Consider the following 13,582-nt stretch of genomic DNA (forward strand, 5'->3'; position numbering starts at 1 on the left):
CAGAAATTTTGGGGAAATTTGACAAATGCATTAAAAATTTCATTTGGAAGGAGAAATGTGTAAGATTACCTAATAAAACAGAGGCTGCAGAATAGTACTATAGAAGGGGCACTTGCCTTTCCATATATTAAAATACATTATTTAGCTACAGTAATTAAACTAACTCTATACTGGTGAAGGAATAGAGAATTAGACAAATGAAATCACACAGGACAAGATAAATGAATATTACTATATAAAATTAAACTTCCACACGGCAACCAGTCTGAAAGGTCAAAGGACAAATGATAATCTGGGAAAATGTTTACAACATAAGACAAAGGTTAATATCCTTAAAATATAAAAAGTTTTTAACAATATTTTAAAGGTTAGACAAAACAACCAAACAACTCCAACATTAAAACAAAGGATATGAATATAAAATTGGATGTCTATGAAACATAAGAAAAGATACTCATACTCACTAAGGAAAGTTAATTTAAGCAATGATAATTTTTTCATCTCTTAGACTGACAAAGATTAAAAATGATAAATGCAAGAGAGTGGAAAAATGGACACTTGCATACAACGATAGTGAAAATGTAAATTGCTGCAGCTTTTTTAGAAGGCAATTTAGCAGTATCTACTAAAATATTAAATCTACTTATTCTCTGATCCCATAATTTTACATGTTGGGACTCTATTCTATAGGAAAACATGCAAAAGTCTGTAAAGATATATATGTGTAATGTTCACGTCCTACCATATATAAAATTTAAAAAACGGAAACAACTTAAGTGACATCAAAAAGTGAATGGTTAAGATAAATAACAGCACATTCATATTGTGAAATATAATATAACCCATAAATGAATAAGGTAGCTCTATATGTAATCACTTAAAAATATATCTAATAGTACACTGTACTTTGAGTATATTGTTAAGTTTAAAAAAAAAGAATTTGGAGGAAGAGTGTACAAAATATGATCCCACATTTGTATATGTAAAGAAAAGAATCTGAATGTTTACAGATTCAATTACTTCACATCCTTTTGTAATGATTGAATACTTTTTCAATAAATATATAATATTTTTTGGGTTAAAGTATAAGTCTGGGGGGGAAAGATCTAATGTTTCTAACGTGAAATACTGCATTCAACTGAACATTTTTTTCAAGGAGAGTTTCTCTTTCTTCTAACGGATAAATGGCTATAAATTTTAGCTATGAAATCGTTTTTTAACTTTTGAAATGCATTTATTTTTCAAGCATTTATTGGGTACATTAGATTCTGAGGATATAAAAATGAATGAGACATTATCTCTGCCTTGAAGAATCCCGAAGTATACTGTGAGGGATAGACCAGTATATATATATAAGTACAATAAAGTGTTGAAGTTACTGTGACAGAAGTGTATATTATACAGGGATAAAAACGGAAAGGAACGGTCACTTGGGGGAAAACATATCAAAAAAGACTTAAGCTTATGCTTGAGTCTTAAGGTCTTAAAGACGCTTGAGTCTTAAATATGATGTGTTGGCCAGACAGACAAGAAAAAGGGAGTAAATGAGAAAGACACATACGTATATGCATTCTTCTGCTTAAGCAAAGTATTTCTGGATAGAGTGCTACAAAAATAAAATGAGAATTTTTAATGCCAAATGTCAAACCAAAACAATATTCAAAGCTATAATAATTCTTCTAACATTCATCTAAAATAATTGTTTTCTATGCTAGCTGAAAATCACTTTAAGTTGTGGTTATTGTCTACAAATTTTTTTTTCTAAAAAAAGTCTACAAAAATGATTTCTGTTCTACTTAAAATCTCATTTTATTTCTTAATTAAAAGACAAACTGCCTTGTACATGCAAAGACTTTATGCTTTCACTGCTTAAATTCTGATATTTTTCTAAAAGTCACCCTACACTGTAGTTCCAAAGCTCAACATGTTTGAATTCAACACAAAAATACCCTAACACACACGATAGATACGGTCTATCTTCACTAAAGAGTTACATTTTGCTAAACCTAAATGTCTTTAATACTGCTTTCAGGTAATGTATCTCCTTAGCTGCAAACTATTACCGAATTAATCTCTAAGAGACACAACACACCACATATGCACAAAGAAAAATGTGGGCTTTTTACCTCATGAAGCGTGAGATGTTTCCCATCCTTTCTCTTGGAGTCAAATCTGCCATATATTGCACTATATTTTCGAATTTCCTCCTCTTTGTGTGGATCATCATCACTCATCTCAAAGATGTGACCAATCATTTTGGCCAACTTCTTGTTGGTTTTTAGCAGCTCTTTCACTTCGTTTAAGTCATTTTTCGGCAGCGTGGGGGCCATTCGTTCCACACACTCAGCTACAGAGAGCGCAGCAGCAGCATCCAGCGCCTCGCTACTTTCTTTTGGGGAAGCTGGAGAGCCAAGGTCAGCTGGGGAGAGGCTGTGCTCGCTCTCAGTGGCATGGTGGCCTTGCCAGAGTCGGGACTCACTGATACTCTGCAGCGCTAAGCTCCCCACCACGTCTGATTTCCCCTGTCCCAAGCTCTGCACACAGGTGGTGGCAGCACACTTGGGGATTTTTAAATGAGGTTCCCGAGCATTGCTGTTCCTTTCATAACTGCTGCAGGATATTCCCAGCCAGGTTGGTGATCCCTCTGGTAATTTATAGATGGGTATGCTACTGACAGGCAGGGACGTTAGTGGCTGATTGAAAAGGCCAGGGTTTGTAACCCAGTCTCTCAAAGCCTTCTGTAGCCTCCTAACATGAAGGGGCTTGCTAGCCATGCCCACGAGTGCCATGATTTCCAAGAATTCCTCTTCTCCAGCTTCACAGAGTTGCTGGACATCATCACCACCTTGTTGGATAAAGGCATCAAAATAAGAAAGCAGATTGGCTTTTTGTAATATTCTGTACAGCTGCAACTCCCCCAGGGTCCTGGGTAGGGCCGCGGCCATTACTGTGGATGGGCTTAACCTGCAAAAAGAAGAGGAAATACTCATCACACTTGCTCCAAACTTCTTAAGCCTATTTGTTAGACACTATAGGATTTACGAGTTCAGTATGGGAAGAATAAAAAACAAGCAGCATTTGCATAGCAACTGACTGTTAAGGAAGCATTCTCTCTACGCATAAGTTATCTTATTTTACTCTCCTATCAACCTTAATGGTCAAGATTCAGTAATAGTTTCCATTTTAAAGAAAAAAAATATAAAGGCTCAAAGAAGATAAGTAATTTGCCTGAGATCTCACAACTAGCTAAGCAGAAGTCTAGGGACTCAAACCAAGGCTCACAGGGCTCTATATCCCATATTTTTGACTATTCACTTTGCTGCTTCCATGGTGTGGACACAGAGGCAAAGTGAAGGATAAGCAAATTCAGAAGGGGGTAAGAAGTATACTATGCTACCATGCACTGAATACTTATTTTGTCACACTGTATGACAAATACTTTATATTATGTCTAATCCTCACAACAGCCCTGTGAGATAGGTATAGTTAATTCCCATTTTATAAAAAAAAGTAGCAAGATTAGTCTGGCAGGCAGAGGATGAGAGATTTCAGTATGAACTGGAGTTGATAAGATAGAAGGTGGTATATTTAGGAACTGAGAAAAAAAGAGGCAGGAAAAATTCAGACAAGACTTGGTGATCACTTAGATGTAAGTGATGAAAAGGAGAGGAAATGTCTAGAACTGCAACAGGCATTGGGGATACAGAAAATCAGGGATGATGGAATTCCCTTTCAAACACATGGCACTTGAACATGGCGCAAGGTAGAATGCTTCAGTAGAACTGTTCTGTGGACAGACTGGAGCCTAAATGTGTCTCAGGGTTAGAGACAGAGGATGAAGCCAAGGAGGGTGGGAGATCCCTCCAAAGAAGCAGCAGAGAGCCTAAGACAGAGACAAGGAACTAATACTTTTAGAGCTCAAGCGAGGCAGAGAAGTCTGCCTTTAAAGAGACAGAACAAGACCCAGCAAAGCACTTCTTGACCTCTTAGCAGCCTTTAAAAGTTATTCACAGTTGCCTGGAGACCTTCCACAGACAAAGAGGAGTTGGCCAAGTACTTCCATTTAAGAGAAACAAACCTGTAATCAATGCACTCTTAAGATTAAAAGGACCCTATAGCCCTCTAAGGGCAAAAATTATAGTAGGCCAAAAGAATACATACACCAAAGGAAAATGAAAGCTCCACTCTCAACTCAGAAAGTAAGGAGCAATTGTTAACTGGGAGATAAGACAAGCAGAGGAATATTAGGAACACCAGATCACCAAACTTGGGACTTCTGCTTTATGCCATCAACCAGAATTCTACCCAAAATTCCAGTTTCAGTCATCCCATCCAAGGAGAATGCATTTCCCTACCACCCTAAGGACTGACTCCTGGGAAGCCCCCATCTCCTGGAATCTCTGTGTCATCCACAATCTGCTCTAATCAATTACTGACCTCCTCAAATTTTATGGTTCTTTATTTTATAAGGGCATTGCCAGGTGACCTGATGACTTCCCAAGATACATAAAAAAAGACTGAATCTGAGCCCACTAAACATCTGCTGACAGCCAGGAAATCATGTGGGGTGCTTCTGAAAAAATATAATTTCCTAGGTCCTTGGGTTGCATCTTAGCAGACTCTCATGATTTGGCAAATTTGGCAAACTACATTAGAAGATCCCTATTTAGTACACTCTCTGGGCAGCATGAACTCCTACAGGTTTTGAGACCACCGTCATGTTCATGCCACCTCAGTTCTCTGGAAAAAACATTCCTGCATCTTCTGAATCACCCATAGGAGGATCTGCTTTGTCCTCCCACTCTAGGGGAGACTTTTTGGGGAGAGAATCTATCATCCAGCTGGACACTAACCCACAAAAACAAGCTCTTGGGAGTTACAGACACAAGTTAAAGTCTGTATTGAACAACATTATACCAAATGGAAGGGTTTCCAGAAAGTGTCTGAGGTAGAGGAAAGGAAACCTACTTTCCCTTCACACACCTAATGCAATAGCTCCACAGGCTTTCAACTCAAGAGTATACACACACAAAAAATATCTATACACACATATAAATATATATGTATGCACATACACACACAAAATCATTTTTATAAGAGGACTGTAACCTTGCAAGATTTATGGTGTCATCAGTTATCTCACCATATATACTCCCCCAAATTATGGAATAAAGTAAAAATTACATGAGAAAATCTAGAACAGAGTTCTTGAATCTTTTTATGAGCAATAAGAGAACAAAGAATATATGATGGACAAATGTAAAAGAGAAACTTACGGAGAACTAAAAACCCAAACTTAGGTTTTATTCTTCTGAGATAAGGCAATGATTTTAGAAAATATTAATTTTCAACTTTTATCCTTTCTCATCTTTACCCAAAAAGAAAGGAAACCCACTAGTTCCTAAGAGGAAGCTCTTATGTTCCGGTAAGAAAGTAGTTATGATTATAATATCCCCATAAGGACTGACAGGACCCAGTGTACATTTCCAAAGTCAAGACACCAGATGAAAGATAAATAAGTGAACTATTTAGACTCCCAGGAGGCTTTCTAAAGGCCCACACTTACTGCTGGGAAAGGAGTTTTCTCCCTAAGCTTTTTGCTTTAAGAGAATGTTTCAGTTTCCTACAAAGCCTGTTGGGATAATTTAAACAACCACCACTTCATACATTAACTTGATTTGATTTAAAAGAAAATTTGTATGAGATTTTCTGTTTTTACAAACTCTGTATCTATTCGTGCTTCGACATGCAGGTCAAATAAATCCAAAGAAAACTGCATCTCTCCAATCTGAAGTAAACATAAAAGGATCCTAACACAATGCTGTATAATATAGGAAGCTGCGAGTAGAGTAAATCTATTCAACTGCAAACTCCAGTTACCTGGCCTGTTCAAGAGATGCTGGAACAATCATGCTGGGTGTGACCTTTTTATAAATTCCACAATTAAGAGAAACCAGTTGCCTCTCCCGTTGCGGAGCACAGGCTCCGGACGCGCAGGCTCAGCGGCCATGGCTCACGGGCCCAGCCGCTCCGTGTGGCATGTGGGTTCCTCCCAGACCGGGGCACGAACCCGTGTCCCCTGCATCAGCAGGCGGACTCTCAACCACTGTGCCACCAGGGAAGCCCGGTTACCCAATTTTTAACTGCATTCAAAAGCTAAACCAAGGGCCTATATATCGCAAACCTCCACTTGCACCAGCTTAAATGTTCCTCAGTCTGGTCAGTTCCAGAGGAAGAGGAATTAAACAATGGACTCATTTAAGGCCATTCGTTGTTGTTTGTTATTCAGTGATCTATTTTAAATGGTAATGATTTGTTCCTGAACCTTTTAAAAACAAACTCACTTTGGCTCCTTATGGAGTAGGATCAGTCATCTGCCAGATTTAAACTATGCTAAGTGAAATAAGGAGCTGGTTTGGCTCAGAAAACTTGACAGGTCAACTCCAGCTTTGTCTTCGAACCACCACACAGCACTTAATATGAATATGGGAAACAAAACTTCTCTGACTTTCTCCAAGCTGGGACGTGGGGATTTAGAGTAAGGCAGAGTCTTTAATGGTCACAAGGGAAAAGAAGAACCATTCCTTCAAATCAGCCTCAATCTGCTCCAAAAAGCTTCAGCCTGCCTTCTGTCCTGACTCCTCGATCAAAACTCTTGAGTAACTCCTGAGTGATCACCAGCTTTTCTCTTTAACCTCTGCAGCTTGATGTCACTCCTTGAAACACTCTTCACCTGACTTTTTGCTATATTATGTTGCCTTCCCTTACTCTATTCTAAGTGCAGGAATTTTCCGAAGTTTTATATTAGATCCCGTTTCTACTGTCATTCCATATTCTCCCATGATGATCTCGTCCACTCCCAGCCTTCAATATCACCTAGAGCAGACTGACCTCCAAACTGCTATCTGTAGCTTGGGCCAGTGGTTCGTGGAGTTCCCGCAAAGTGTTCTCAAATCCAAACATACACCAAGCACTGGCTCACACATATACACCTACTTTGCAAATAAAAGTAAATACTTTGTGACTTAATACAAACTCATTTAAAAGTGTAACTGAATTCACAGTTGTTGCCATTATATCAACAAACACTAAGCAAAATTAATGAGTACTTGCTTTTTTTTTTATAGTTTAAAAAGTGATCTTCATACCTGAAAAGTTTGAGAACCCAAACTGTTTTTCTGATAATTCAGCATTTCAACTACCATGTGGAGATTGTCAAACATCTCAAATTTGGTAAGTCCAAAAGCAAGTATGTTATCTCATTTTCCTCCCTTCTTCCAGATTCCCAAATCTACTCTTCCCAACTCTCAATTCTTTTAGTTGCACCACTACTCTTCCAGTTTCCTGGATTAATAAAAGTAGAGATTCCTTTTTTTTCCTAATTTTTATTGAGGTATAGTTGATGTACAATATTATATAAGTTTCAGGTGTACAACATAATGACTCACAATTTTTAAAGGTCATATTCCATTTATAGTTATTATAAAATATTGGCTATATTTCCTGTGCTGTACAATATATCCTTATAGCTTATTTATTTTATACATAGTAGTTTGTACCTCTTAATCTCCTTCCCCCTCCCCACTGGCAATCACTTGTTTGTTCTATGTCTGTGAGTCTGTTTCTTTTTTGTCATATTCACTAGTTTTATTTTTTAGATTCCACATATAAGTGATATTATATAGTATTTGTCTTTCTCTGACTTATTTCACTTAGCAAAATACCCTCTAATTCCATCCATGTTGTTGCAAATAGCAGAATTTCATTCTTTTTTTATGGCTGAGTAATATTCCATTGCATGTATATACCATATTTTCTTTATCCGTTCATGTTTTTGTTTTCCTCTTCCTTCCTCCAATCTGCATGTCCTTAGGCCACAACACCACCCTTTTTCTTTCTCTGCCTCAAAAGCACCTAATTCTGATTTTCCCCTTGCTTCTCGCCCCAACTTTGAAAACAGCTATCTCACCTTCAATACTTCCCATATTGCAATGCCAACTTTATCTTCCTAAAGTACAGGTGTGGCTCTTTACTACTCACCTATGCAAATCTCCCCACTTCATGGAGGAAAAAATCCAAACTACTCATATAGGCATCCCAGACCTGTCCAGCCTCCTCTGTGGTCCTTCACCTGCCCCTATGCTCGTGCCAAACACTGGACTTTCCTCAGATGGTTCTTCACAGAGAAACTGTTAAGAATCAGGATACAGACGAGTAAGCACACAGTTAACCACTCTGATAAATGCTATGCCAAATGTTAGCTTCAATACATAAGGAGCCATGGAACAGAGAAGCAGACTGCCATGGTCCTGTAGAACAGGTTACCTTAGGCTACAAGCTCCTTGATGGTAGGGACTAGTTCTCATTCATCTTTTATCCCCCTCTACTACCAGCAAAGCGTTCAAGGTAGAACAACATCTCTATAAAGGCTTCTGTTGAATGAAACCCAACGTTTGAGTCAGAATCTGATCAGCAGCCTCCTTTTATATTCCAAAAGGAATAACCTGTGTAAATTAGGGTCCAATCTAACAAAAGCACATCCTGCTACTTTACCTACAATCTTTTTCATTCTCTCATCCTCAATACTTCCCCTTTTTATAGCCTGTGTGGTGGATTCCCATAAGATGGCCGGATGCTCTCCTTTACAGGAACACACGTGGTTGCGGCGACAACAGACATCATGTTAGCCCAGCCCCAAAAGCAGCCTTTTAAGTCAATTTCAGGCACGAGAGATCCCAGGTCTCTTTCCTCTTGGTTTCGACGAATTAAAATGTTATCCCCTAATAAACATCAATCCTATAAATGATCATTACACTCAAATGGATTCATGAACACTACACTTGAATCCTCCTCTTCATGATGCAGGAAATATATATGTATACACACTTTTATGAAGTCCATGGCATTCCAAAGAAGAGAGACTGCCAGGAGTGGGGAGAAACCAAGGGCAAAATCCTAGTAAAATCTGACTTATTTATGCAGAGGACTATAAATTCCTGCCTCCCAACACAGCCTGAAATTTTTACTTTAAAATTATCTAAGTTAACAGCAACCTCTTAACAGACTTCTAAAAATATGTGAAAAAACTTGGGAAGCGTTAGCTCATGAGTCACTTACAGATTAAGGTGAATTAGTTCCACCAGATTGTTTTCCTCTAACACCTAGATGAGATTCAGTACACGCTAAAGGGAATGAAAGCTAGAGATGGGAAATGGCAAGGAAGGAGATAGGAAATCTGAGGCGAGTGACCACGTTTAGAGCCTCGGAAGTATTGCCAAGGTTGGGAGAATGTAGCCTGAAGGTACAGGAGCCTGGGGAAAGGGTACAATGGGTACACTACAGGTTGAGACTGGAAAGGTTTATGACAAGCCAGAATTTGGCTTAGAGAAGGATAAGCCTTAAGCCTAGGAAGTGAATTCTTCTCATTTTTGTCCCAGTCCCAGAACTCAACCTAAAATAATTAAATGTAGTTTAGTTACATCATGGGTTATTTAAGATAGCAGGTCGACCCAGGTCCTCACTCCTGTGTATGTGTTTCAAGTACCAAACAATTTAACTAGACATATTTATTAATAAGCATGCGGGGATATATCTTAAGTCAAGATATTTTTGGATCTTATTACTGTAATAGCTATGAATTAAACATATAGCTTCTAATGAATTAACAGTAATTTAGGAAACTTAAAATGTTCTCTCCTACTGATTTTTTCTGAATTCTGAATGAAGCTGGAAAAAATTTCTTATAAACCTCAAAATTTTAATTAAAGTTTCAATGTATAACCCTAAATTTATCTAAATTAGAAAAAAATCAGATTTATTTTGCAATTAAACAATAACTATGCATTAACTTAGCTGTGATACCAACAGGTAAACACTAGTATTTCATATAATATGGCTGGAAATTCTTCAATCAACTAACAGTCAAGTTATTCAACATACATTAAGTGCCTTTTGAGCATGTAGTATGCACACAGTACATATAAATTTTATAATTTTTTTCCCAGAAATTTATCTTTAAAAATTATTAAATTAACATACTGTACAAGTTAAGGTGCAACTCTCTAAATACAATGTATTGAGAAATGACAAAACTACTATTTGAAAGCTTAATGGTATGTTTTAGCTGTGAGAATTCTGACAAGACGAGGATTGCTACTTTTTCCCCCAAGATCAACTTCTCTAATTTCCCACTTGTTCCATTGTTAAGTTTAAGGGAGTATATTCTACTACTGCACTAGTTTTTGAAAATGTCAGATCAAAAAGGAAATTTGCATTTAATATAATAACTGTACTGTTCTTCATTCTACTAAAAAGAATGAACGAAGCAGTTAAAATAAAACTAAATCCAAAGCAAAGGGGCTAGGAACCTTGTATTATGCTTAAGTGGGCATTATTTATTCCTTATTATTTTTAATAAACTTCACATGAAATATGCATACACAAGATGATTATACAAGCAAGATCTTAACCTGTTCAAACATATTAAAAAATGGTCATTTCCATGAAAGTAACATAAAATATATCATGCTTCTGTGGTATCCAGAATACAGCTTCACACTTAAAGGTAAATTGTACAAAGCTTTTATTTCCAATAATGCACATGAATAGCACCAACAAAAACAACCTGACTTACCATAATGGAATAGATGAACCCCAAGTCTTAGGACAGAGTCTAGATCAACAGACACAAAAACCTGACATACTTCTGTTTCCATGCAACCATCTTTTACTTTAAATTTTTAAGTTCATGCAATAAATTCTTCAAAGGTCTCCCCCACTTTGTCATACATTATCATTTCTTCTTTCAGAGCAGCCACGGTACAAACACCCGAAATCTTTAATAATAAATCAATATGCTCTTAATATGTGATTAAAAGAAAATATCTAATACTTTAACTGATTCTCCAAATAGCAACAAGGAGAATGAAAATATATTAACTTTTCTACAGGGCAATGGATATTTACTAGTCATCAAAAAAGAAAAATTTTTAATTAATTTAGCTGAGATTATTCAATTTTATTAATACTTCTGAAACAAGACAGGATGTATTCACCAGATATATCAAATTATTTATTAGCTATATAAGCTCACTAAATTTCCTTGTATCAGCTATAGTATTCCTAAGGATTTCTGTCATGTTCATTACATCCACAATTAGCAGGAAGAATGAAATAAAAATCTACACTGCCTCCATGTTTTTATTATTATTACTGATTTATTCACATATAATAGGAAATCACCAGAGCCAAGAAAAATGAAATTTTTCCAACACCAGGATGGCATATTAACTTTTGTGCAAGATGTTAAAAATAGTAAAATTAAAACAAGAAGGCTTCCAATGGTTCCTTAACATTTTCTTTCAAGACTTGATTTTCCAATAACTAATACTCAAACAGGAATAAAGAAGGCTGACCTTGCCAGACATCTATAAACTCTCAAGAGAACACTTACATGCAAGGTAATAGCTATAAGGACAACATAATTTTTAAAACTTAATGAAAATATTAAATGTTTCAAATGCTGGAAAATGGAGGAAAAAAAGGATATCCCCTTAATCTAAGCCACTTTTACTGGCACTTAGATTAGACTAGAGGCAGCTTTTTAGGTCTTCTGGAAAATATCAGTCCCCACCCAAAATAGAGAAAGTAAATCCTCTGCATCCTTTCTCCCAATATTCCTTCTTAAAATCCACACATAAATCAGGACGTATCATCATCTGGTATGTTTTAGAGGGGAAATTTTTCAAAAAAGTGAAAATCTAAGAAGGTATTTCATTGCATGCGCAGTTCTCTAACAAAACAGCCTAGCATTTCCTACGTGACTAATCTTTTTAAAATTCAGTTCCTATGCAATCTAATATTATCTATTAAAACTGCCAAAATATTTTTAAACAAGATCTGAGTATCTCCCTCTCAGCTCTGATCTTTGCACTCCTTAAGTTTGCAGACACGTCACTGGCAAACCAATTGGTAGTGACAGGTTACTCCAAATCAACTCTTTCGGAAGGAAATTTTAAATTGACATCTACCCCCAAATTTTCCATGCCTCCCCGATCTCACGTAGTGAGGAATTAAGTATATGCAAGTCAAGGATTCCTCCTGATCACCTGCTGCAAAACCTGGTCTGCGGAACCTATAAATGCAAATATATTCCAATTCAATTATCCTTTCCCCCGAGATCTTACAACAATTAGGCTCACTCCAAGTGTCGTTTCATATCTTGTGCCTTGTGAACCCTGACAATGCAGCCCGTAAGCATCTGATTGCACTTGCAACGTTTCTCCATGAATAAGGTCACAGACTACTGCATCCAAAGCTTGTATGTCCCGCATGTGTTTGCAAATTCCACACTCGGCCTTAACGAGCACGAGTCTCTCGCTTCCATCGCACCTCAGTGCCAAATTTCTGTAAGCCACTTCCAAACAAAACTCTCCTTCCGCTTTCAAAAAGAAAACTACATTCCAAAGGAGAGGATACCCAGGACGAAAATTAAGGCTCTAAGTGCAACACTCTTACAAAGTAAACAAACCAACAAAAAAGATTCTGCCCCTGCGGAAGGTGGCTGCAAAACTCTGGGGCCGGCGCGCGCACCCACCGCGCACAACAGACCGCACAACAGACCACGCAACCCACCACCGCTCCGCGCCCCGCGCGACGGCCCCAGCCGGGTCAGGAGAATGGACGCTGCGCCCCCGGCTTTCTGGGAGGAGATGCACAGGTCGGCCCCGCTGCCTCGCTCGCCCTCTTGCTGCCCCTGCGCACCGAATTTCCCCGGGAATCGCCCACACGAGCCCGATGCCTCCCTCTCCTTCCGGCGGCGGCCGCGCGGGGCCAGCTGCCCTGGACGCCCGCCTCCCCAAGTGCCGGCGCGGCCCGGAGACTCCGCCACTCCAAGTTCGCCCGCGGTCGCACGAGCTTGAACGAATCCCGCAGTTGGCGGACAGCCAGTTGGTACGTACTAGGCCAGCGGCTGCAGCGGTCTTGGCGCGCTCTCCCCCAGGACGCCTTAGCAACTCCGAAGTGACGGCCCCCGGCTCTCTCTCCTCAGTCGGCTGCTGCGGCCGGGACGCCCCCGCTCCCATCGAGTGGGGAAGGAAAGGTGGGGGGCGCTCTCTCCCTGCTCCCCCCACCCCAGCTCGGGCCCGCCGCTCCTTCCCGTCCGCCAGCCCCTTCCCGCCCGCCAGCCCCGACGGCGCTCGCTCGGCCGCGGTGGCGGTGGCAGCGGCTCCTCCCGGCGCGGGCGGCGGCGGCACCTCCCCCGCCGCGTCCTCCCCCCCTGCTCCCCGCCTCACCTCCCCTCCCTGCGCACGCTGCCCCTCCCCCTCCCCCGCCCGCCTCCGCCGCCTCTACCCCCCCCCGCCCGCTGTCACATTGGGAGATTCCGCTCTTGGTACATTCGCCGCTCTGGCTCCCGCCCACGCGCGGCCGAGTGACGCAGATCCCGGCGTGGGCAGCCGCCGGGCGGGGGCGGGGGCGGCGGCCGCCGGGGCCCGGGCTCGGGCTCGGGCTCGGCCTCTTCCCGCCGCCCCCTCCGCGGAATCCGGAGGGCGGCCCATTCACTCGGCAGCTGGGAGGAACCAAG

General features: G+C 40.0%; 1 protein-coding gene across 4 annotated transcripts in view; it reads right to left on the reverse strand.

The window, feature by feature from the left end:
- The window catches only part of NAB1 (NGFI-A binding protein 1), a 44,155-nt gene extending 31,107 nt beyond the window's left edge, over positions 1-13,048 (reverse strand). For 2 of the 4 annotated variants that reach the window (XM_060106863.1, XM_060106861.1), the window contains exons 1-3: positions 12,960-13,043; positions 8,041-8,189; positions 2,127-2,964 (exon numbers count right to left, since the gene is read on the reverse strand). In XM_060106863.1, coding sequence (XP_059962846.1) covers positions 2,127-2,964; positions 8,041-8,063 — 861 coding nt within the window. In that variant the 5' untranslated portion in view covers positions 8,064-8,189; positions 12,960-13,043. Of the gene's footprint in view, positions 1-2,126; positions 2,965-8,040; positions 8,190-10,633; positions 10,652-12,959 lie in introns of those variants that run through there. The other 2 variants (XM_060106862.1, XM_060106864.1) reach the window with 2 other exon arrangements.
- Positions 13,049-13,582: the final 534 nt, after the last annotated feature.

Source organism: Mesoplodon densirostris, chromosome 8 (genome assembly GCF_025265405.1).
Source record: "Mesoplodon densirostris isolate mMesDen1 chromosome 8, mMesDen1 primary haplotype, whole genome shotgun sequence".
NCBI classification, from domain to species: Eukaryota; Metazoa; Chordata; class Mammalia; order Artiodactyla; family Ziphiidae; genus Mesoplodon; species Mesoplodon densirostris.